Consider the following 26,265-nt stretch of genomic DNA (forward strand, 5'->3'; position numbering starts at 1 on the left):
ATTCCACTCTTATATAATGTCAGAACTTAACAGTATAGTTTCAGTTTTTCTCTTCCATCTTTTGTGATGTAGTTGTCATGTTTTTACTGTTGCATATACTGTAAACACACAGTACTGTGCAACCTTTGTTTATTATTATTATTTTTTTTTTACTTTAGACAGTCTTTGTTGTTTTTTGTTTGTTTTTGAAACAGAGTTTGGCTCTGTCACCCAGGCTGGAATGCAGTGGCATGATCTCAGCTCACTGCAGTCTCTGCCTCCTGGGTTCAAGCAATTCTCCTGCCTCAGCCTTCCTAGTAGCTGGGATTACAGGCACATGCTACCATGCCTGGCTAATTTTTTGTATTTTTAGTAGTGATGAGGTTTTACCATGTTGGCCAGGCTGGTCTCGAACTTCTTACCTCAAGTGATCTGCCCGCCTTGGCCTCCCAGAGTGATGAGATTATAGGCATGAGCCACTGCACTTGGCCTAATTTGTCTTTTTCTTGCTGTTAGATTGAGGGTGATGCTCTTTTCAGCATTCTCTATCTTAGGCATAAGCAGAATTTGAAGAGCATTCAATTTTGATACATAAGAATGATTTGGTTGAATCTTAATTTTTACATATCATTATCAGTAGGGAATGTTTACAGTAGCATTATTTGAGAATGTAAAAAATTAGAACTCATTTCATTATCACAAGTGCCTTGTGATTTTGAAGTATTTTAGTCTAGCTTCAAAATCACTTTCAGATATACTTGTTCCCTTACTTTTGTATTTGGAAGGGAAGTTGTTTTTGAATTTGTGTAAAATAGAGGTAAGAACAAGAATTCAACAAGAGATTAAAACTATCAGCTATCTCACAAAACAGTGAATACCAATAATTTGTTTAACTTTCTTATATTGTGATAAGTTACTGCTTTCAAAGCTACTTAAAATGTTTAGTTTTTAATCCTCTTTCTTGTATCTCTTTCTCTCTGCAGGGGTGCTTTCCAGACAGGCCAAGGACCTCTGGATGCCCAAGTGAAGCTCTTAGAATTCACTCTGGAGCAGAATTTTGAAGTTGTTTCAGTTAGTAGTATTTCTGCTGTGATAGAATCTGTTACATTTTTAGTTCACCACTATATCACTTGCTCAGACAAAGTAATGTCAAGAAGTGGATCAGATAGCTCCGTGGGTGCTCGAGCATGCTTTGGTGGACTGTTTGCCAACCTTATTCGTCCAGGTGATGCAAAAGCAGTTTGTGGCGAAATGACAAGAGATCAACTCATGTTTGATTTGTTAAAACTTGTTAACATTTTAGTGCAGCTGCCTCTTTCAGGCAATAGGGAATACAGTGCAAGAGTATCTGTGACCGCAAATACAACAGATAGTGTTTCAGATGAAGAAAAAGCCTCAGGAGGCAAAGATGGCAATGGAAGTAGTACCAGTATTCAAGGATCACCTGCATATGTTGCTGACTTAGTCTTAGCCAACCAACAGATTATGAGCCAGATTTTGTCTGCTCTGGGCCTGTGTAATAGCAGTGCCATGGCAATGATAATTGGTATGTATTGAGAATATTAATCTTACTGTTGTCTCTGGTACTATAACTGTCTTTTTTTAAGCAATATATGGATTCATTTTTACTTTATAGTATAAAACTGCTTTAAGTTTTTCGTGACTGTTTTATTTGTGAGAAATTTTGTATAGGGGCTTCAATTAATGATTGAAAGTGAAATAATGAAAAATGTTGTCAGTTTGTTGTTGTTTTTTTCTTTTTATTGTTACGCATCCCAGGTTCAAGTAATTCTCATGTCTCAGCCTCCCAAGTATCTGGGACCGTAGGTGCCTGCCACCACACCTGGCTAATTTCCCCCTCCATCCCCAACCAGACGGAGTCTTACTCCTAGGCTGGAGTGCAATGGTGTGATCTTGGCTCACTGCAACCTCTGCCTCCCAGATTCAAGTGATTCTCTTGCCTCAGCCTACCAAGTAGCTGGGATTACAGGTGCCCACCACCACCACCCCCCCTTTTTTTTTTGAGACAGATCTTGCTGTGTTGTCTAGGCTGAAGTGCAGTGGCGTGATCTCGGTTCACTGCAACCTCTGCCTCCTAGGTTCAAGGAATTGTTGTGCCTCAGCCTCCCGAGTAGCTGGGAGTATAGGCATGTGCCATAACACCTGTTCAGCTTTTGTATTTTTAGTAGAGATAAGGTTTTGCCATGTTGGGCAGACTGGTCTCGAACTCTTGACCTCAAGTGATCCACCTGCCTTGGCCTCCCAAAGTGCTAGGATTACAGGTGTAAGCCACTGCACCCAGCCAATTTATATATATGTATATTTTTTAGTAGAGATGGGGTTTCACCATGTTGGGCAGGATGGTCTTATTTCACATCATTTTGTGTTAAAGACCAGGATTGCTTGTTCATGTTTGCTTTAAAAATAAAATGTAAAATTTTATCCACACTGTAACATTTTCTATGACACATATCAGTGTTAAGTTTATATGCTGTTGCTTAACTTTTCTACCTTTTTGAATGTTAGTACTTTAATTTTTTTTTTTCTTTTTTCTTTCTTTTTTTTTTTTTTTTTTTGAGACGGAGTTTCGCTCTTGTTACCCAGGCTGGAGTGCAATGGCGCGATCTCGGCTAACCGCAACCTCTACCTCCTGGGTTCAGGCAATTCTCCTGCCTCAGCCTCCTGAGTAGCTGGGATTATAGGCACGTGCCACCATGCCCAGCTAATTTTTTGTATTTTTTTAGTAGAGACGGGGTTTCACCATGTTGACCAGGTTGGTCTTGATCTCTCGACCTTGTGATCCACCCACCTCAGCCTCCCAAAGTGCTGGGATTACAGGCTTGAGCCACTGCGCCCGGCCTAGTACTTTAAATTTTTAAAATAATTGAACATCTATATACTGTGGCAAAATCTATTTCTAATATATTTTTGCCTGTTGGTATTTTTTTCTTTGTCAGTATATGGGAAACAGCCATATCTTCCTTTTGATTAAAAAGTATAGTTACACTTCCTTTTCTATTCATGTCCTCTCTTCTTGATGTATAGCTAGTATGTAGAGTGATGTTCTCTCAGTCACATAACAGAACAACCTATTTTTATTGTTGGTGATCATAGAGGTATCTCATGTAAGAAAATAGCTGTAAACTACACTCTACTGAATATTATCATTTATATTTTACTCACTAGGAGTCAGTTTGGGGTATGTGTAGGAGGTATAGACAGCTATTATATATTCTTCAGCAGTTTTGGAAAACATGGCTTTTCAGCTTCTCTGTTTTAATTGTTATTCATTTCACCATGTTGGCCAGGCTGGTTTCAAACTCCTGAACTCAGGTGATCCACCTGCCTCGGCCTCCCAAAGTGCTGAGATTACAGGCATGAGCCACTGCGCTTGGCCAGATGTGTATATATTTTTTTTTTTTTTTTTTTTTTTTTTGAGACGGAGTTTCGCTCTCGTTACCCAGGCTGGAGTGCAATGGCGCGATCTCGGCTCACCGCAACCTCCGTCTCCTGGGTTCAGGCAATTCTCCTGCCTCAGCCTCCTGAGTAGCTGGGATTACAGGCACGTGCCACCATGCCCAGCTAATTTTTTGTATTTTTAGTAGAGATGGGGTTTCACTATGTTGACCAGGATGGTCTCGATCTCTTGACCTCGTGATCCACCCGCCTCGGCCTCCCAACAGATGTGTATATTTTTAATGTGGAATCTTTTATTTTACCTAGGAGCAAGTGGATTACATCTCACTAAACATGAAAACTTTCATGGTGGGCTGGATGCCATATCAGTTGGGGATGGATTATTTACTATACTGACAACCCTTAGTAAAAAAGCTTCTACAGTCCACATGATGCTGCAGCCAATTTTAACCTACATGGCCTGTGGATATATGGGCAGACAAGTAAGTTCAAGCCAAGAACAGTTGCCGTGATTCAAATGAATTTCTGACAATGTAAGTGGAAAATTATAGGACAGAGACAAATAAGTATACTTATTATATATTGGGCAATGAAAAGCATCAGTGCAAGATGGCTATGGATTATTAATAAAGGTTGGAGAATAAAGTTTCCTTGAAGTGGTATTTTCAAAGATCACCACAGTGATACAATAATAAGGCATTTAATATGTTCTTGAGTTTTAGAGCTTTTAGTATAGTTCCAAGAAGTTGTTCTCTTTTTCCTAATACTAGCATAGTGTAATACTGAGGTATTCTCCATAGTTGTTACGTAAGAAGATGTGATATGAAATTTACATTGTGTATTTAGTTTTCTTACCATTAAAACAGATTAGGCTAATTAAAGAAAATAGGTTACAAAATTTTTCCTTTTTCTGTTTATTTTTACAAATGAAATTATAGGGATCAGATTATTTCACTTTCTTGTCGATTTCCCAGTTTGAAATACAAATATTAGAATAATTTCTTATGTCTTATATAGCAGTGTATAATTATCGTTTTCTTAAACATTTGTTGATTGTATATATTTCTCAGAAAATACAGAGGTTCAAATTTTAAATGAAATTGGTGTCTAAATGCTCATTAAGGGAGTAAATAATAATGGATGAAGATAGATGCTTTAAAACATACTCTGAGTTCAGGCAGTTTTTTTTTTTAATTCAGGTAATATTCCTTATGTATTTTGGCAGACATTTTGTATTTAGTGTATTTAAGGCTGTCAGTTTACAAAAAGTAACTAGGAAGGAATAGTACATGCATTGAGAAGTTTAGTTGTTTTTATTCTCAGTAACACAAAGTCATAATGTGTATTTCATTTTTTAGGGCTCTCTTGCTACTTGTCAGTTATCTGAGCCATTATTGTGGTTCATTTTGAGAGTATTGGATACTAGTGATGCCTTGAAAGCATTTCACGATATGGGTAAGATAAAATTTCACCAACTGTCATTGAAGTGTAATTATGTTACATTTTCATTTTCGTAGTCTTCTGTGGAAGTTTACTTTCGATGTTGAACTACCTGTCCTGAGATCGATTTCATTTCATATTCTTCGTAAATTTAGGTGGTGTTCAGCTCATATGCAATAATATGGTTACTAGTACAAGGGCTATTGTGAACACTGCAAGAAGTATGGTGTCAACTATTATGAAATTTCTTGATTCTGGTCCTAATAAAGCTGTTGACAGCACATTGAAAACAAGAATACTAGCTTCTGAGCCTGACAATGCTGAAGGGATTCATAACTTTGCACCCCTCGGTAAGAAGTGTTGTTAAATCTTACTTGTATGAACTTATTCAGTTTATTAGCTGGTATGAAGCAAAATTAGTTGAAGTAGGTTCATGATGTTATACTATCACTATTTTAATTACAAACATTTTATTTTAAAGGTAGTAGGTATCTCAACATTCTATTTATGAGAGGGATTTTTTTTTTTTTTTTTTTTTGGGAGACGGAGTCTTGCTCTGTCTCCAGGTGCCAGACTAGAGTACAGTGGCGCAATCTCAGCTCACTGCAATCTCCGTCGGCTGGGTTCAAGCAATTCTCCTGCCTCAGCCTCCCAAGTAGCTGGAACTACAGGTGCGGGCCACCACGCCCAGCTAATTTTTGTGTTTTTTAGTAGAGACGGGGTTTCACCATGTTGGCCAGGATGGTCTCGATCTTGACCTCCTGATGCACCTGCTTTGGCCTCCCAAGAGGGAATGTTGTAACAGTTCTTTGGCAGTAAAATTTGTTTTTATTTGTGAGTTTAAATAGAAGCACAATTTAAGAAACTGTATAGAGACTCTTCAGTAAGTTTCCCTTAAATGTTAATCGGTTTGAAATCTTATTTTCCTTCTTAAAGTGGTACTGTCTTTTGTTTTGAGAGAGTCTCACTCTGTTACCTCAGCTGGAGTGCAATGACGTGATCTTGGCTCACTGCAACTTCTGCCTCCTGGGTTCATGTGATTTCGTGGTGAACCTCCTGAGTAGCTGGGATTATAGGTGTGTGCCACCACACTGGCTATTTGTTTTTTTGTTGTTGTTGTTTGTTTTTTGTTTTGTATTTTTAGTAGAGATGAGGTTCCACCATGTTTTCCAGGCTGGTCTTGAACTCCTGGCCTGAAGTGATCCCTGCCTCGGCTTCCCCAAGTGTTGGGATTACAGGCATGAGCCACTGTGCCTGGCCTTGAAGTGGTGCTATCTTTTTTAAAAGTTTTGAATTTAGGTATTTACTTTTTTATCCAGTTCACGTAGTTTCTTTTTAATTTTTCTTTTCATATTTCTAAATCATAGACATTGACATCTTAGAATAAAGATTATTTTAAAGGTGCAGGATATATTGGACATTGTTTTTTATTTAAATAGTTAGAAAATTATTGAGCTAAATGTATTGCTGTTATCTTTACTTTTCATGTATCACATGAGTATAAAGAAATTAGATAGCAGTTAATAATGAACTTGTCACCTTGTTAGTTGACATGATTTCCTAATGTTTTGTGAATATCTTTACAGTCATAGGATACTAAATACATTAAGAGAATCAGTTGTTCATGTTTTCAGTTAATTTTTCTGGTTTAATTTTATTTGAATAGATCTTAAGGCTTTATTACGTATCTTTTGCAAGTTCTTATTTTATGTAAAATGTCTTCTCTAGGTACAATCACATCTAGTAGTCCTACAGCCCAACCAGCTGAAGTGCTATTGCAGGCCACACCCCCTCATAGAAGAGCTCGCTCTGCTGCTTGGTCCTACATCTTTCTTCCAGAGGAAGCTTGGTGTGACCTTACCATTCACCTTCCTGCAGCAGTGCTGCTTAAGGAGATACATATCCAGCCTCATCTTGCATCTCTTGCAAGTAAGTAGTATGTTATAAAGAAGTATTATAAGAACAAACTTTAATTTAGAAACATTTGAAAATAAAAATATTTAGTGAGCAGAAATACATTTAGTTGTGATCACCAAAGTGTGTAATTTCTGAGCAATTTTTAGTGAAATAATTAATACTACCAGGTCATTTCCTGTGAAATGACTGTTAACCTCAGTAACCTCAGACAAAAAGAATGTGTGATGAAGTGTAAACAGATATTTTCCAGTTATATATTATTTCGCATTTTCTTTTCTCTGAAATTTACCAAGCTTTAGTATTAAGCTGATGTATGAATATGAATTCATTACATCTTTTTTTTTTTACCGTGTTAGTTTTTTTAGCCTAGACCTTTGTCCTAGCCTTGCAATGTGAAATTAGCGTAGATTTGTATGTCTGCCCTCCAGCTTCTTTAGAAGATAACTACCTTTCTGAATAATATTTTATTATAATATTTTGACGACCTCAATGTGATTTTAACATTCATACTGTGTTTATTGTAATATTTCAGTATCCTTATAATATTGTATCATTCATTTGATGCATGTTCTTAGAATACATTTTATTGAACTTTATAAGACAATTCAAAATAATTTTTACAAAATATTAATAAATTAAGAGCACTAACTCGTTCAACTATTTATAAAGAATATGAAATACTCATTTGTGGTTTTTGTTTTTGTTTTTGTTTTTGTTTTGAGGCAGGGTCTCACTCTATTGCCCAGGCTGGAGTACAGTTTAGATATCTCAGTTCAATGCAGCCTTGACCTCTTAGGCACAAATGATCCCCCACGCAGCCTCATGTGTAGCCAGGACCACAGGTGTGTGCCACTACTCCTGGCTAAATTTTTGTATTTTTTGTAGAGACAGGGTTTTGTTATGATGCCTAGGCTGCTTTCAAATTCCTGGACTCAAGCAATCTACTCACCTTGGCCTCCCAAAGTGCTGAAATTACAGATGCGAACAACTGCACTCAGCCCATTATGTATTTTTTGTGATTCCCAAATTCTTTCAATATAATTATGATATTCTCAGAATTGCTTAAATTAATACACATACTTCCGTTTATTGATTGATTGTCATTGCTGTCAAAAATCACTCAATAATTGGATGAGGAGCTATGGGAAATTTTGTAGATTCCTGGCATCTTTGGAGAAAACAATTTTTTTCTACGTATTTGCAAGATTAAACAGATATATCTTAATTACTTGTGGCATCCACACCACTTAGATAAAAACAGATAATATAAAGGTAAAAGGAAAATATGCTAATACACAGTGTTTTAGGAGGTCAACAATAACTATATTAAAAGGCAAAATATATGTCAATTTAAGACTTGGGCTGCCTCTAAAATTTGGAAGAGATTGCTTTTATTTGGAAAGCAGAGAGGTCGGTCATAAGTGGTGGCTTTTGAAATTCAGCTCGATTTTGCACATGGGGATTGATACAGGAAGCATATTACAAAGGGGGAACTCCTATGAAAAATTAATTGGTTTATGTATTCCCTACTTAAGTGTACTTGATTAAGAAATTTGGGTGTATTATTGGATTAGGCAGAAGTTGAAAATACGTTTTGATATAGTGGAAATAACAGTCTTTAGGATCAGACATGAACTTTAATCGAAGATGTGTCATTTGTTCTTGTTGGAGTGTGGATTACTTAATCTCTTTTACTGTGTCTGCTTGTGTAAAATGTAGGTAATACTTTCCTCAAAAGGTTTTGAAGAGGCCGGGCGCGGTGGCTCAAGCCTGTAATCCCAGCACTTTGGGAGGCCGAGGCGGGAGGATCACGAGGTTGAAAGATCGAGACCATCCTGGTCAACATGGTGAAACCCCGTCTCTACTAAAAATACAAAAAATCTAGCTGGGCGTGGTGGCGCATGCCTGTAATCCCAGCTACTTAGGAGGCTGAGGCAGGAGAATTGCCTGAGCCCAGGAGGCGGAGGTTGCAGTGAGCCGAGATCGCGCCATTGCACTCCAGCCTGGGTAACAAGAGCGAAACTCCGTCTCAAAACAAACAAACAAACAAACAAACAAAAGGTTTTGAAGAGTAAATTTAAAAATTAATTTGACTGTCTAGTTATCAGTGTAAACCTGGCATGTAATTCCTTCATATTTTACCAGTGAAATTAAAAAATAAATGAAATTTCAAAGGTTTCAGTTGACATGTATTTATTATATAGGTTCCATGTTAAGCTAGAAAGAAAGAATTTTCCTGTAGTAACTACCAGTTGTTTGTTCACTAGGGACTCCTTAAATTTGAGCAAGAATTGATTTCTTAAAAATCCTTGTGGATATTTGGTTTAATTTGAAAATGAGACCAGGCACAGTAGCTCACACCTGTAATTCCAAAAGTTTGGGAGGCCAAGGCAGGTGAAACACTTGAGGTCAGGAGTTTGAGACCAGCGTGGCTAACATGGCAAAACCGTGTGTCTACTAAAAATTAAAAAATTACCTGGACTTGGTGGCACCTGCCTGTAGTTCCAGCTGCTTGGGAGGCTGAAGCAGGAAAATCACTTGAGCCCAGGATGGGGAGGTTGCGGTGAGCCAAGATTGCACCACTGCACTCACTCCAGCCTGGGCAACAGAGTGAGACTCTGTCTAAAAAAAAAAAGAAAGAAAAGCAATTTCTAAGCTTAGCTGTGAGGTTAAGCTCAATGTTTAAAAATGTCACAATCTAGTAGTAATAAAATAATTGGTAGAAAAACAAGTTTTATTACATTTTCTTTTCCAAATTATTTAAAAGAGTAAACCATAGCATATTAATCAAATATAGTTTCATATTGCTTGTGATAATTTTGAATAAAGAAGAAATGATGATATAATTACCTATTTGGCCAGTTTTATTCAGAGGGAGCATCAAGTATATGTGCATCACACTTCTTTTATTCCTCTTTATTTAAGGTGAATGTTGGAATATTTAAGTATAATTTTAATTATATTGTAGATCAAATATTTTGTGTTGAAAAGTAGTTCAAAATTATGGTAAAAGTCATTGTCAATTTGTGGTATAAATTTTCTTTTTATAAGTTCATGATGAATACAACTGAAAGCTGCTATTTTACTGGGATTTTTATTAAACTGTCCAATCTAGTTTACTTTGCTTTTGTGATGATTCGATTTTCTCTTTCAATAGCCTGCCCATCCTCAGTGTCTGTTGAAGTAAGCGCAGATGGAGTAAATATGCTACCTTTGTCCACTCCTGTTGTCACAAGTGGTCTCACCTACATAAAAATTCAGCTTGTAAAAGCTGAAGTAGCTTCTGCCGTCTGCCTTAGACTACATCGTCCACGAGATGCCAGCACATTAGGCCTTTCACAAATTAAATTATTGGGGCTCACTGCTTTTGGTACTACCTCTTCAGCAACAGTTAATAATCCATTCCTTCCTTCTGAAGATCAGGTATCCAAAACAAGGTATGTTTTGTTTCTTTTTTTAAAAAAGTTTTCTGTCCTTTTTTATTTTATTGGCAGGGTTGGGAGATAGGGGACTTACTTATTCTGTGGGTTTTTTCTTTTTTAGGTCTTAGGAAGGTCTTTGTTCTATCGGAATCTATGTAATACAGTTTTATTAGGTGTAATAGAGACAGTTTTACGGAAACAGAATGCTGAGACTGATTAAAATTGAGGTGTATGTATGTTTAGTCTTTAAGATGATCCGTATCCTACATGTAGGTGTAGGTTCTAATTTTCTGGCTTGTAATTTTTTGTATCATACTCTGTTACTGGGATGTGCAAATGCCTATGACCAGGATTACATCTGAACCATACCAACTGCCCTTAGAAGCAGGGACCTAGTCTTAATATGGTAATATCTGAGTGTTAGTTAACAGAAGGATTAACCAAACAAACAAGGACCCAAATACATTTTTTAATCAACATTTTTCTGATAGTTTTTCACAGCTGAAAATTTTATGGATGGATTTTATCAAAAGTTTTGCCTGATTAAAATAAATTTAGGATTTCTATTCTGAAGGTGCTAAGATTCAGTTTTAGAAGTCTTTAATAGTAAATTGTTTGTATCAACATATAATTGCATGTGAAAACAGGTTTCTGGCTGATTTCTTAAAGCAAACACATGGTTTTTAAATGCCATGGATACAAGTCCTTTTGTATGTGATTTATAGGGCAAACTTTCGTTTACTGAACTTGCAGCATTCTAAAAAACATTTCTTAAATTGGTTAATGCTATTTATGAAACATAGCATACTGATCTTTAAAAAGTTACTTTCTACCCTGAAATGATTTGAGCTATTTACATTGATCAGACAAGTCATTTTGTATTGTATATTTCAGTATTGGATGGTTACGATTATTACATCATTGCCTTACTCACATAAGTGATCTAGAAGGAATGATGGCAAGTGCAGCTGCACCTACTGCTAATCTGCTGCAGACTTGTGCTGCCTTACTGATGTCACCTTACTGTGGAATGCATTCACCCAACATCGAGGTTGTGCTTGTAAAGATAGGACTGCAGTCTACTAGAATTGGCCTGAAGCTCATAGACATTCTCCTGAGAAATTGTGCAGCATCAGGCAGTGATCCTACAGGTGATAATTAACTTTGATATTTAAATGTTTACATGTCTGTAAAGTAACAGCAGTTGAACTATGTGATCTTTGTGCTTAACTCTGTTGGGGAAATTATATTTTCTTTTAGTTTTATTATTTTTAGACTTTGTTGTTGGAGTTTATGAAAGACTCATTTTTAATGAATAAATTAAATTAAGTAAATGTTCTCATCATTAACTTGCTTATTTAGCAAACTTTTTCTTTGGATTCTTTGTTGCAAGATTTGAATAGCCCTTTACTTTTTGGAAGACTAAATGGACTCTCTTCTGACTCTACGATAGATATTCTTTACCAGCTTGGAACAACTCAGGATCCTGGTACAAAAGACAGGTATGATTTTATTTTTCATTTAATTAAGCACACATGCACACAATTGTGCTGTAGTGAATGTTACTTAGATAGTTTTTCTGTAGATGATCTCATAAAAGTTAGGACAACTGTTGTATATTGTATGTTTACTATATTCCTCACACAATGTAACTTGTGCAAGTTTTCATGAACATTAGATATACATTTATATATATTTGAACATACTTTAAGCAAATTTGAACTTAAATAGAATTCTTAGTTAATACTGCTTTTGAGGAATGGAATGGAATAAAACCTATGTTTTTAAGTTGGCTGTGTTGTGAAAGGACCCTTGTAAACTGATGGTATCAGAGCCCTACTATCTTAGGTAGTACTTAATACATGTATATGAGTATAGGAATATTGTGTCTATAATTGGTATTTCGATTGTTGATAACGGTTGTTCTAAATGTTTATTATTGATTGTCATATTCATTGACATATTTTCGTTACTCTCTGCACTCTTTCTTGCTACTTACCACAGAATGAAACAATATTATACCATGAAAATGATATTTCAACACTTCAGCTAAATATTTAGTGATTTTTTTTTTAATAACATTTAGGTAATTTTCATGAGTTGTCCTAATGTCCTTTTACCTTGATATCTTTTACTTCCAAATTGATACCAACTTGAAGTATTTTTGAAACATATTTTTGTCGATAAATTTTTGGGCAAATATTTGGCATTTTTTGTTTTTATATATAGCATTCATATTAGAAAAACACATTTATAGAGAGAGTACTTCCTGATTTATGTTACTTTTTAATATTTGGATTAATTATGTTTAAAATGAAGTCATTTGATGTTTTATTAATTTCTTTAATAAATTACCAAAATTATGAAAAACATTTAAATATATATTGCTTTATTTATTTATTTATTTTGAGTTGGAGTTTCGCTCTTATTGCCCAAACTGAAATGCAGTGGTGCGATCTCGGCTCGCTACAGCTCCCATCTCCCAGGTTCAAGGGATTCTCCTGCCTCAGTCTCCCAAGTATCTGAGATTACAGGCATGTGCCACCATGCCCTGCTAATTTTGTATTTTTAGTAGAGATGGGGTTTCTCCATGTTGGTCAGGCTGGTCTTGAGCTCCCGGCCTCAGGTGATCTGCCCTCCTTGACCTCCGAAAGTGCTGGAATTACAGGCAGGAGCCACCATCCCCGCCGCAGTTCTTTTTGATAAAGTAACAATTTATGCCAAATTTGAATCATAATGGTTAGTAGTGGTTAAAATGTTTAAAATATCAGTGTTAAATATTTTTCCAGAACAGGTTGCTTGAAATCTCTTAGGATCATTTAATTTTTAAATAATATTGTGGCTTTTTATGAGAAGAAAATCAAGTTTAATTCACTTTCTTTGCATAGTGTTTTTTAAAACATGAATGTTTGTCGTATAAAACTGACATTAATGACAAGATCGTTGGACTGAGAAAATTGGCTTCCTTGTCTTCTGAATTGTTTTTATCATCCATCATGTGAAATTGAAAGTTTAAGAGTCTTACCTTTCAGAATTAGTATTGTATACCTTCCTATCCCCGTTTCTTTACTGTGAAGCCAGAATCTAATATTCTAAAATAGAAATTTGAAGAAAACTAAACCAAATATAAACACAGTGTTTTAAGAACTTGACAAATCTTATCCCATGTTTTGTTTTTTCTACAAACTCTATAGTATTATTACTTTAAAAAGTCTTTTGCTCTCAGGTAGTGGTTCAAAATTGGGTGTGTTTTACTGGTTCTCAGATCCAGGGGATTTGGATTAGTGTGATACTTGACCAATAACCTTGTTACTTATAAATAACAGATACCTCTGTTTTTAAAAGTACTATACAGAGAAAATAAATTAAGGTTAATTTCCCTCATATAAAAATTATACTTAAAAAATATTTGTAAATGTTGAGGGTATATTCTGTTGTCAGAATGCATGAGGGTAAGTGGCTATTACTAGTATTTAATGCTAGGTTCCAGGGATATGAAAACATGCTATATTTCATGAGACTTTGCACAATGAAAAATTAGCCTCAGATCACTGTACTAGCGTGTTAATCTCAAACCTTTTGGTTGGTTAAAATTGGTAAAGTTATTGGAGAACTGGAACTGGAACTACTGTGTCTTTGTTGCTGTCAGATTCCTTTTTTTTCCCTATTTTAGATTAAAATAAGAACAATTAGTATATTATTCTCATAATTATCCTATTACCATGCAGAGTTGGTATTTATATTAAATGCCAGTTGTACTATAGTTGGTTATGTGAATTCATTTTTCTTCATTTAAGAATTCAAGCCTTGTTAAAATGGGTTAGTGATTCTGCAAAAGTGGCTGCTATGAAGAGAAGTGGCAAGATGAACTACATGTGCCCTAACTCCTCAACAATAGAGTATGGTCTTCTGATGCCATCTCCTTCCCATTTGCACTGTGTAGCAGCCATTCTGTGGCATAGTTATGAGTTGCTTGTAGAGTATGATTTACCGGCACTCTTGGACCAAGAGCTCTTTGAGTAAGTATGATTTGTGAAATTCTTTCCCCCACCCCCCAGTGCTAGATCACTTAATGTTCACTTGATAAAACAGAATATTTTACATGTTAATTTGGAGAAACATAATATTTTGAAGGTAGTAAAGATAATCAGGTATACTTTTGAAATGAATTGTCAAACAACTGTAATTTATCTTTGTGTTTTAAGAAGATATGTTAGCAGTATTGCCTGATTTTTTTTTTAACCTAAAATTAGAATATTTGATGTAGATGTTCCTGTGGTTCATAGTGTTTATTCTTAGTTGCAAATTTTTCCACCAAATTATATTATCTTTAATGTACAACGGTGGCAGGAAAGTACAGCTAGAGAACTTTGGGCCCGGTGTGGTGACTCACACCTGTAATCCCAGCACTTTGGAGGCTGAGGTGGAAAGGTCTCTTCAGTCAGGAGTTCAAGACCAGCTTGGGCAACATAGCGAAACCTTGTCTCTACAAAAATACAAAAGTCAGAAGGCAGTGGCTTGTACCTGTAATCCCAGCACTTTGGGAGTTCAAGGAGGGAAGATCACGAGGTCAGGAGTTTGAGACCAGCCTGGCCAACATGGTGAAAGCCTGTCTCTACTAAAAATACAAAAATTAGCCCTATGTGGTGGTATGCATCTGTAATCCCACCGATTCAGCTGGCTAAGGCAGGCGAATTGCTTGAACCTGGGAGGCAGAGGTTGCAGTGAGCCGAGATCATGCCATTGTACTTCATCCTGGGTGACAAGAGCAAGTCTTTGTCTCAAAAAAAAAACCAAAAACCCCTCATAGAAGTCAGCCAGAGTGACATGGACCTGTGGTCCCAGCTACCTGGGTGGCTGAGGTATAAGAGTAGTTTTGAGTCTGCGTGGTGGATGTTGCAGTGAGCTGAGCTCACACCACTGCACTCCAGGCTGGGCAACAGAGGGAGACTCTTGTTTCAAAAAAAAAGAACTTTGAGAAGTTGAGATGGGAGGATCACTTGAAACTAGGAGTTTCAGGCCAGACTGGCTAAAATAGCAAGACCAAGTCTCTACAAAAAATTTAAAAATTAGCCAGGCTTGTTGGCATGTTCCTCTAGCCCTAGCTACTTGGGAGGTTGAGGTGGGAAGATCACTTGAACCCTGGAGTTAGAGGCTGCATTTTCCTATGATGGCACCAGTAGCACTTCATTCAGGGAAACAGCAAGATGTCATCTCAAAAAAGAACAAAAATGTAAAGCTAGAAAATTTGAGACTTTTCGGCTGGGCGCGGTGGCTCACTCCTGTAATCCCAGCACTTTGGGAGGCCGAGGCGGGTGGATCACGAGGTCAAGAGATCGAGACCATCCTGGTCAACATGGTGAAACCCCGTCTCTACTAAAAATACAAAAAATTAGCTGGGCGTGGTGGCGCGTGCCTGTAATCCCAGCTACTCAGGAGGCTGAGGCAGGAGAATTGCCTGAACCCGGGAGGCGGAGGTTGCACTGAGCCAAGATCGTGCCATTGCACTCCAGCCTGGGTAACAAGAGCGAAACTCTGTCTCAAAAAAAAAAAAATTTTTTTTAGACTTTTGTAGATTGTCCTTTTGACATGTAGTTTTTATTTAACTACATTTCTTCACCATTTAGCTAAGTCTTTGCTGAACTTACTGATAGGTAACTGTTAAGTCTGCAGCAGAATATATTTATTTTTGAAGAGTTCCTGTGACACATTAAAAATAGGCCTGTTGTCTTCTGGTAGCTCTTCTTCATATTTGGCCTTAGTAGTTGGCAAATATCAAATCCTTGACTTAATTTGTGAGCCTCACTAATAGTTTTTTATTTGCAAACATAAATTTAAGCCATTAGTCATGTGGAGTTTAATGTAAACATTTCTTTGGCATGATTTTTTGTTGTTTATGTGACATATATATATACACACACACATATATACGCAGTGTTAAATATTACAGTTCAGTATATATAATTTTTGTCAGAGTATAAATTGAACTATAATAGAAATATTTGAAACAGTGAGTTCCTTCTAAAAATAAACTTGTATCATTAATATGATATCTTTTATTTTTCTAGGTTACTTTTTAATTGGTCCATGTCTCTTCCCTGCAATATGGTTTTGAAGAAAGCTGTTGACAGTCTACTTTGCTCAATGTGTCACATACACCCAAACTATTTTTCTTTGCTCATGGGCTGGATGGGAATTACCCCTCCTCCAGTGCAGTGTCACCATAGACTGTCCATGACAGATGATAGCAAAAAGCAGGATCTGAGTTCATCTTTAACAGATGACTCTAAAAATGCACAAGCACCTCTTGCATTAACTGAATCACATTTGGCTACCCTTGCTTCCTCTTCTCAATCTCCAGAAGCTATTAAACAATTACTAGACTCAGGTTTGCCTTCTCTTCTTGTGAGGAGTCTGGCTAGTTTCTGCTTTAGCCACATTTCTAACTCAGAAAGCGTTGCTCAGTCAGTAGATACTTCCCAAGACAAGCTCAGGCGCCATCATGTTCCACAACAATGTAATAAGATGCCTATCACAGCAGACCTAGTTGCTCCTATTCTTAGGTTTTTGACAGAAGTTGGCAATAGCCATATTATGAAAGATTGGCTTGGTGGTTCTGAAGTCAACCCGCTATGGACAGCACTTCTGTTTTTATTGTGTCACTCTGGGTCCACTTCTGGAAGCCATAATTTAGGTGCACAACAGACCAGTACAAGATCAGCTTCTCTTTCTTCAGCTGCTGCAACAGGATTGACTACTCAACAGCGCACAGCAATTGAGAATGCAACTGTTGCATTCTTTCTGCAGTGCATTTCATGCCATCCTAATAATCAAAAGCTGATGGCACAGGTAAGAGAAAAACTAACTTACATTTTAGTTGTTTTATTATATAAGAAAGGGCCATGTATGAAGGCCAGGTGATAATAAATTTTGTTAGGGGGGGCGGGTGGTAAGGGCCTTTAAGGATCTGAATGTAAACTATAATTAAAGTACTGTTTCTCCTTTCTCCCCCTCAAAATACGCTGTCACTTGAATTCGCTTGTTCTTTATAGTGAGATGATTGGCAAATTCATTGGGATCCTAGCTAGATCATACAATCCTCATTTTAAAAACATTTCCACAAACAAAAAGAAAATGCCTGAAAGAACATTTTAGCTGCTGGAACAGTATTGATACTGCTGACTGGATACTGATGTGCATTGAGGCATTGTATTTTTGGGTAACCAGATTACCATACTGATAGTTTGGTTTTCTTTATACAGGCACTAGATTAGATTTCAGATAGGAGACTCCAGATAAATCACATAAAAAATATGAAAGATAGGCCGGGCACGGTGGCTCACACCTTTCATTCCAGCACTTCGGAAGGCCAAGGTCAGGAATTCTAGACCAGTCTGGCCAACATGGTAATACCCAGTCTCTACTAAAAATACAAAAAAAATTAGCAGGGTGTGGTGGTGTGCGCCTGTAATCCTAGATACTCAGAAGGCTTAGGCAGGGAAATTACTTGAACCAGGGAGGTGGAGGTTTCAGGGAGTCAAGAGGGACAGAGTGAGACTCCATCTTAAAAAAAAATGTGGAAGATAATTTATTATATGATGTCTCTGTGGCCCAAAATCCTAAAGGTAGAATTATTTCAAGAATAATTCTAGTTGGCTTTTTGCAAAATTTTGCTGTTGGCTACCTCTTGTGACCTTGGGCATATTGTTTAATCTTATAAAATGGGGCTGGCAATACCTGCCTCAAGGAATTTTTGAGACGGTTAAATATTTTAATTTGTATATCGTACCTAGCATAGAGGCTATATGAGATACGGTAGACACTAGTAAATAATTTTTCCACTTGTTATTTAAATAGTGCTTATTCAAGTCAAACTTTATTAGTACCTAGAAAGATAGGTATTATAATTTGTATAAAATATTGAAGGAGTTAGCTTTACTAGGAAGAAGAGCAGGCCAGGCACAGCGGCTGATACCTATAATTTCAGTACTTTGGGAAGCCAAGGCATGTGCAACACTTGAGCTCAGAAGTTCGAGACCAGCTTGGACAACTTGGCAAAACCCCCTGTCTAACAAAAAGAGAAATAATAATAACAATTAGCTGGGCACGGTGGTATGTACGTTTCATCCCAGCTACGTAGGATGCTTGAGGTGGGAGGATCACTTGAGCCCAGGAGGTTGAGGCAGCAGTGAGCTGAGATCATACCACTGCCCTCCATCCTGGGCGACAGAGCTAGACTGTGTCGCCAAAACAAAAACAAACAAAACAGAAGAAGGAGAGCAAGATACTTTATGCCTGTAATAATTAATTACTATGAAAGTATCTGTGCTAAACATGCATATTAAAAGAAAGTGCTTAAATTACCAACTTCACCCAAGGGCATGATTTTAGGTATTCGAATTTTTGGTTTGTGCTTCTGGGTAGCATGAACACTTTGTGTCCCATTGATTTCTCTTTTAGTTCCTTATTAAGGCTTTATATATATTTTGAGGGGAGCTGGTGAGGTGGGACAGGATCTCTCTCTGTTGCCCAGGCCTGGAGTACAGTTGCGCAGTCATGGCTCACTGAAGCTTTTGGCTCAAGCAATCTTCCTGGCCCGGCCTCCCAAGTAGCTGGGATTACTGGCACATGCCACCACACCCAGCTGATTTTTTGGGGGGAAGGTGTGTAGTTAGAGATGGAGTTTTACCATGTTGCCTAGGCTGATCTGGAATTCCTGGGCTCAAGGAATTCTGTCAGCTTCCCAAAGTTCTGAGATTACTGGTGCAACCCATCGTGTTTGGCCTTGTTCTATATTTTTAATATACTTTTAAAAATAATTTTTATTTTATCATAACCACATCAGTATTTACTAAAGTTAACAGAAGTTTGTTATTTGAGATATTCATTATGTGAAAATCTGTTAGTAGTAATTTTTTTAAACCCTGGATACATTTTTAAAAATTTTAACTTTATCTCCTTCAGTATTCATATATTTTAAGATGAAATCATTTCTTTCCTCCTTTAACAAAAAATCATAACCACTAGACCCCCCCCCCGAGACATTAGTTCTTTAGTTGCTGATTTGATATGTTAAAATAAACTTGTTAATTCATATTTTCTATTTTCTTTTTAATCTTTCGAAATAGAAATCTGCATATAAATCTTGCATTTAACTTTTTAAATATTTTGTCTCGCCAGGTTCTTTGTGAACTATTTCAGACATCTCCTCAAAGAGGGAACCTTCCAACATCTGGGAACATTTCAGGGTTTATACGAAGATTATTTTTACAGTTGATGCTGGAAGATGAGAAAGTGACAATGTTTCTTCAGTCTCCATGTCCAGTGAGTATTTAACACTTAATCATTGGCTGTGCACATACAATGTTTTCTAATTTTCTATCAGAGCCTGAAGTTATTACCTATGTTCTAACTTCTCATATAACAGACTGAAACTAGCACAGCCTTTATATCTAATGACAGAACTTGACACTTTAAGGATAGCACTCTTCCTCATGCCTAGGAATAACATAATTTTACCTGAGTAGTATAGTTTGATTTGTGGGAAAAAGAGAAACATATTAGGTACAGATTGATAATGCAAAAGTTGACCAACAAATCATGGCAAACATGCCATATCTAAAATAAATTATGTCTTATAGGATAGGATTTGAATATTTTTTTCTTACACGCTTTTGAGATTATTTTATAACAATATGTATTCCAAAAAGTTACTTTTGATTTCCTTGATTTCTTGATTTTCAGCTATACAAAGGTAGAATTAATGCTACTAGCCACGTCATCCAGCATCCAATGTATGGAGCAGGCCACAAATTCCGTACTCTTCATTTACCAGTCTCAACGACATTATCAGATGTTCTTGACAGAGTGTCAGGCAAGTCAGATTTAAGTATTAGCTTTTCTTTAACTTTATGTTTGATGTATATGGAGTTTATTGTTTTTATAACTTTATTTTCTGCATCCATTTGGCAACCATTAATGACTAGAAAGATAAAAGAATAGGCCGGATGCAGTGGCTCACGCCTGTAATCCCAGCACTTTGGGAGGCCGAGGCGGGTGGATCACGAGGTCAAGAGATCGAGACCATCCTGGGCAACATGGTGAAACCCCGTCTCTACTAAAAAAATACAAAAAAAAATTAGCTGGGCATGGTGGCACATGCCTGTAATCCCAGCTACTCAGGAGGCTGAGGCAGGAGAATTGCCTGAACCCAGGAGGCGGAGGTTGCGGTGAGCCGAGATCGCGCCATTGCACTCCAGCCTGGGTAACAAGAGCGAAACTCCGTCTCAAAAAAAAAAAAAAAAAGAAAAAGAAAAGAAAAATAAAAGAATAAAAGAGTTGAAGAGATTTGGGAGTTGTTACCATACATACCAAACATCTTTATAGTTTGAAACATAAGTAAGTCAATCAAGTGGACAAAATGGAAAATATATGTAGGCACCCTTAATTCTTTTGGTTTAATGTGCCACGGTGACAAATGGGCAGGTAGAAATATAGACCAACCATTGATGGCATGTTCTCAAAATAAACCATCTGGTTGTTTTATATTAGATGAATTGCGGGATATTTAGGTTAATAGCAATATTCAAATTAATGAACATTTACTAAATTGAAGATAGTGATCAGTGACATAAATGGAGCAGGTAGAATTGACTGGTTACCTGATTGTTTATTGTAGTCCGTGAGGAAAGCAGAGAGAACATTTTCCCCTAGGTTCTTGCCTGTATTTTACAGGGTGATACTTTCAAACAACATATGGGATACTTTTTTAAAAAGCACTTTTTTGATGACAAAGGCTTATAAACTATGTATTTATTTATTTGTTTGACAGAGTCTTACTCTGTCACCCAGGCTGGAGTACAGTGGAACAATCTCAACTTACCACAACCTCTGCCTCCTGGTGTCAAGCAATTCTCCTGCCTCAGCCTCCCAAGTAGCTGGGATTACAGTTGTGTGCCACCATGCCCAGCTATTTCTTTTATTTTTATTTTTAGTAAAGACTGAGTTTCACCATGTTGGCCAGGCTGGTCTCAAACTCCTGACCTCAAGTGATCTGCCTACCTTGGCCTCCCAAAGTACTAGGATTATAGGTGTGAGCCACTGCACCTGGCCCATATCAACTTTAAATAGTTGGAGTGCCTCTCAGAAATTCAAGTTAATCAGTGAGTGAATTTATTGAGCATCTGCAAAATGCAAGCACTATAATTTGTCCTAAGATTATAAACATGAGCAGGGCACACATTCTGCCTCAAAAGATAGTTGTGAACTTCTATCTGTTGTCAGCTTCTGAAATAAGCTAGAAATGTCTGCGTTATAACAAATAAGTGTATATTTCTACATCTGTATACATAAGAGGAGACGTAAGTTTTTAATGGAAGCTGTGAACTGAAGGACAAATAGGAGTATCTAAGAAAAAAGTTGGAAATGTCTATTTATCAGTTAAAAATACAAATCTAAAGCCCAGAGTAAAAGAGTTGAAGAGATTTGGGAGTTGTTACCATACATAGATGGTAAGTGAAACTATGTGAAAGGGATATGATTGTAGGTAGGAAAGATTGTTTTCTGCTTCACAGTGTGTCTAACATAAATATGCATAAAATCATAATTTTTTCCTACCTTTTCACAAGTTATACAATAGGTTGTTAGTATACTATTATAAATATTTTTATTTTTATCAGTTTATTTGAAAAAAAAAGTTATTTGAAAATGGCTGCCTTATCTGCTACAGAGAAACTTTTTTGAAAATTGGATGTTAGAGGCTATTTTCTATCAGTGTCTTGAAATTGTCCATTCTACATGAGGAAGAAAAATGAAAATTAAAAATTAAATTAATGGTCCGGGTGCAGTGGTTCACACCTGTAATCCCAGCACTTTGTGAGGCCAAGGCAGGTGGATCGCCTGAGGTCAGGGGTTCAAGACCAGCCCCGCCAACATGGCGAAACCCATCTCTTCTAAAAATACAAAAATTAGCTTGCCATGATGATGCACAGCTGTAGTCCCAGCTACTCAGAAGCTGAGGAAGGAGAAACGCTTGAACCCTAGAGGCAGAAATTACAGTGAGCTGAGATCGTGCCACTGCACTCCAGCCTGGGCAACAGAGCAAGACTGTTTCAAAAAACAAAAACGAAAAATTAAATAAATGAAGTGGGGAAAAGCACTAAAGCTCAGTTGTTTATACTGATATTTCATATGTTTAACTTAAAGTGCAAAAGTAGACATTTTAATATAAAATAACTGAAAATTGAACATTTTAATTAGTCTTTACTGTGGAAGAATGCTATTCTAAAACATATTCTATCATTCAAAATATTTTACAAAATAGTTTTCTGTATTACACAAAAATAAAAGAAAGCTAATTGCTTTAGAAGTATACCACCTCGTAAGTTATATGTCTGAATGTAACCACTATTTGGCAGTTTTTTTGGTTCTTTAAAGTGGATTTATGATCTTTAGCTATATTTTATGATACATTTACTTGTATGTTTTTATCATATCAACATGTATAAGTACAAGTAATTTGGGCAGGGCACAGTGGCTCATGCCTGTAATCCCAACACTCTGGGAGGCTGAGGCAGGCGGATCACAAGGTCAGGAGATCGAGACCATCCTGGACAACATGGTGAAACCCCATCTCTACTAAAAATACAAATATTAACTGGGTTTAGTGACGTGCACCCGTAGTCCCAGCCAATTGGGAGGCTGAGGCAGGGGAATTGCTTGAATCCAGGAGGCAGAAGCTTCAGTGAGCTGAGATTGTACGACTGCACTCCAGCAATGACAGAGCAAGACTCGTCGTAACAAAAAAAAAAAAAAACAAACAAGTAATTCAGAAGTATTGCCTCAGTAAATATACCTACTATCTGTAGCTTTTCATAATATTACTTTCTTTTTTCTCCTTTTGGTTTGAGATGTAGTCTTACTCTGCATTACTTGAGCCCATGAGTTCCAGACTACCTGGGCAACAGCAAGACCTCATCTCAAAAAAAAAGAAAAAAGAAAAAAAGCAAAGACAAGAGAATATTACAACCAGCCAAAAAGGAAGTGACCTTTCCTTTTTCCTTTTTCATCTTTCCTTTCCTGTCCTGTCCTTCAAAATTATAGGCGTGAGCCACCATACCAGGCTGACAATGTTACTTTCAAATAAATACCTTCATGTATGTCAGTCTGTTTGCTTTTACAAATTTTTGTCACTGGTTTTAAGCAATGTGATTATGTGCCTTAGAATTTTTTATTCGCATTTCTTATGATTAGAATTTGTTGACTTCCTTGAATCTGTGTGTTTATAGATTTCACAAAATTTGGAAATGTTTTGCCAATTATTTCTTCAAATGTTTTACCTCCCCCTCAACGCCCCCCCCCCCCCTTTTTTTGTGACAGAATCTAGCTCTGTTGCCCAGGCCGGAGTGCAGAATGCAGTGGTGCAATCTTGGCTCACTGCAATCTCCACCTCCCAGGTTCAAGTGATTCTCCTGCCTTAGTTTCCCAAGTAGCTGGGATTAAAGATGCCTTCCACCATTCCCAGCTAATTTTTGTATTTTTAGTGGAGATGATATTTTACTGTGTTGGCCAGGCTGGTCTCGAACTCGTGACCTCATGATCCGCCTGCCCCACCTTTTTTATAATTACAGTTACTCACTTATTAGGCCATGTTAAGTTGTTTGATACCTCCCCAAATCTATGTTTCCTCCCCCACCCCCAATCATTTTCTTCTCTATTTTTAAATTTTGGATAATTTCCTGTGTCTAATTTGTTAGAAGTTTTATATCTTCTTGTCCTTACTTAAAATGTATAGGCTTTCTTCAACTTTCTTGAACATAGTAGTCTGTCTGTATTATTTTTCTCTTCCTTATGGATTGTATGTTCTTGCTGCTTTATTTGCCTGGAAAATTTTCTTGGATTCTAGACAATGTAAATTTTACTTTTTGGGGTGCTAAATATTTTGTATTCTAGTATGTATATTTTATTTTTTCATGAAATGTAATGATAATATTTGAAAACAGTTTGTTGCTTTTAGACTTGCTTTTTATCTTTGTAAATACAATCAGAGCAGCTTTTAATCTAAGGCAAGACTTCTTTAATTATAGGAATTTTTTGTAAACCAATGTTGTCTAGTTTGGTAACTGTTAAGCACATGAAATGAGACTAAAAAACCAAAATTTTAAATTTAATTTTTAATTTTAAATGAATTTTACCTTTAAATAGGTACTACATTAGAATAGAATTAGGGTACCATATTTGAAAATGCAGTTCTAAATCCCATTTGACCCCATTACTATGGCTTTGTCCTTATGAGTACTCTGATGAAATTCACTAGATGTCAGGAACACAAAGTATTTAATTCTCCCTAAGATCCTGGGGTTGTTTGCCCTCCTACTTTTGGGTCGCACCTTTTCTGTCCATGAGTAGTTTGCTCGCATATGCTCATCAGTACATGTTGAAGTCTTGAAGACCCTCTTTAGATCTCTGGAGATCTAGGGATTTCCAGATTTATAGATGCAAATCTGCATAGATGCAAATCTCTTCTTCCTGGATTCCTGGCTCTGTATCCTGGATTCCCAGCTCTTGTATCCTTAGTCTGGGAGACACCTAGGTTGTGCTGAGCTGTGGCCTAGGAATTATTTTTCTAGACAGCTCACACAATCCTAGGGCTCACCTCATCCAGGCATCACTGCCCTGCCTGGCCTGATGCTCAGTGTCTAGAAAGTATTGTTAATATATATTTCTAGTTAATGGTTATTTCAGGTGGGAGAATGAACCTTGTTATTCTATCTTGGCCAGAAGTGGAATTCTAAAACAGAGCACCTTTTTGCATCCATTCAAGTACAGAGAAAAAAAATAGAAATTTGTATTAAAAAATTATGAAGTAAATTAATATTAGAAACCTGAGCAGTTTTAAAAGGAAGTTGAAAAAAATGTTTCATACTGATACCTTTTAGTGTTTGAATGGCATTTATTCTTTATATTTACTTTTTTTTTTTTTTTTTTTGAGACGGAGTTTCGCTCTTGTTACCCAGGCTGGAATGCAATGGCACGATCTCGGCTCACCACAACCTCCTCCTCCTGGGTTCAGGCAATTCTCCTGCCTCAGCCTCCTGAGTAGCTGGGATTACAGGCACGCGCCACCATGCCTAGCTAATTTTTTGTATTTTTTTTAGTAGAGACGGGGTTTTACCGTGTTGACCAGGATGGTCTCGATCTCCCAAAGTGCTGGGATTACAGGCATGAGCCACCGCGCCTGGCTATATTTACTTTTGAGATAAGGGTAGTAAATGAAAATTAGCTGAACTTCTAATTGCACTAAGTAAATTATTACCTAATATTCTTTATGTATTATTCGTACCTGATTATGCTATGAATTAACTTTGTGAATTTCTTATTATTTAAATGTTTCACTCTGACTGTGTCAATATGTTTGTCATTTTTGGTTGCTTGGTTATATTTTTAGTAAAATGTATTGTTGCGCCATGCATTTATAATGTATATGAAATTTTTTATCTCACAAAACAGAAACTGTCTATAGGCAATTAGCAGTTGGTATTAAGAAGCTGTATAAATTGAAGTCACTTTCATATACTAAAAACTATAAAATGGGAGTTATTACAAAAGATGTTTATTGTTTTATTGTCTCATTCTTTTTAACATAAACAACTGGGTCATAATTACGTTCAATTAGGGCAGTAAAAAGAGAATTGAGCTGGATGCAGTGGCTCATGCCTGTAATTCCAGCACTTTGGTAGGCTGAGGCAGGCAGATGGCTTGAGCCCAGGAGTTCAACAACAGTCTGCGCAACATGGCAAAACCTCCTCTTTCTCTCTCTCTCTTTTTTTTTTTTTTTTTTTTTTTTTAATAGATGGGGTTTCGCCGGGCACAGTGGTTCACGCCAGTAATCCCAGCACTTTGGGAGGCCGAGGTGGGTGCGTCACAAGGTCAAGAGATTGAGACCATCCTGGTCAACATGGTGAAACCCCGTCTCTACTAAAAATACAAAAAATTAGCTGGGCATGGTGGCGCATGCCTGTAATCCCAGCTACTCAGGAGGCTGAGACAGGAGAATTGCCTGAACCCAGGAGGCGGAGGTTGCGGTGAGCCG

General features: G+C 36.9%; 1 protein-coding gene across 12 annotated transcripts in view; it reads left to right on the plus strand.

Annotated features, from left to right (window-relative positions):
* Positions 1–26,265, plus strand: part of BIRC6 (baculoviral IAP repeat containing 6) — a 267,531-nt gene that overhangs the window by 153,371 nt on the left and 87,895 nt on the right. For 11 of the 12 annotated variants that reach the window (XR_012516772.1, XM_039475342.2, XM_039475325.2 and 8 more), the window contains 12 exons: positions 963–1,525; positions 3,703–3,878; positions 4,755–4,851; positions 4,992–5,186; positions 6,565–6,765; positions 9,911–10,190; positions 11,070–11,326; positions 11,569–11,677; positions 13,973–14,194; positions 16,244–17,024; positions 19,356–19,499; positions 19,920–20,049. Coding sequence is in view for 11 of the 12 variants with exons in the window: in XM_039475342.2 (XP_039331276.2) it covers positions 963–1,525; positions 3,703–3,878; positions 4,755–4,851; positions 4,992–5,186; positions 6,565–6,765; positions 9,911–10,190; positions 11,070–11,326; positions 11,569–11,677; positions 13,973–14,194; positions 16,244–17,024; positions 19,356–19,499; positions 19,920–20,049 (3,155 nt within the window). In the remaining variant the exon portion in view is untranslated. Of the gene's footprint in view, positions 1–962; positions 1,526–3,702; positions 3,879–4,754; positions 4,852–4,991; positions 5,187–6,564; positions 6,766–9,910; positions 10,191–11,069; positions 11,327–11,568; positions 11,678–13,972; positions 14,195–16,243; positions 17,025–19,355; positions 19,500–19,919; positions 20,050–26,025; positions 26,173–26,265 lie in introns of those variants that run through there. The other variant, XM_074395733.1, reaches the window with a different exon arrangement.

This window comes from Saimiri boliviensis, chromosome 1, assembly GCF_048565385.1.
Source record: "Saimiri boliviensis isolate mSaiBol1 chromosome 1, mSaiBol1.pri, whole genome shotgun sequence".
Classification (NCBI taxonomy): Eukaryota; Metazoa; Chordata; class Mammalia; order Primates; family Cebidae; genus Saimiri; species Saimiri boliviensis.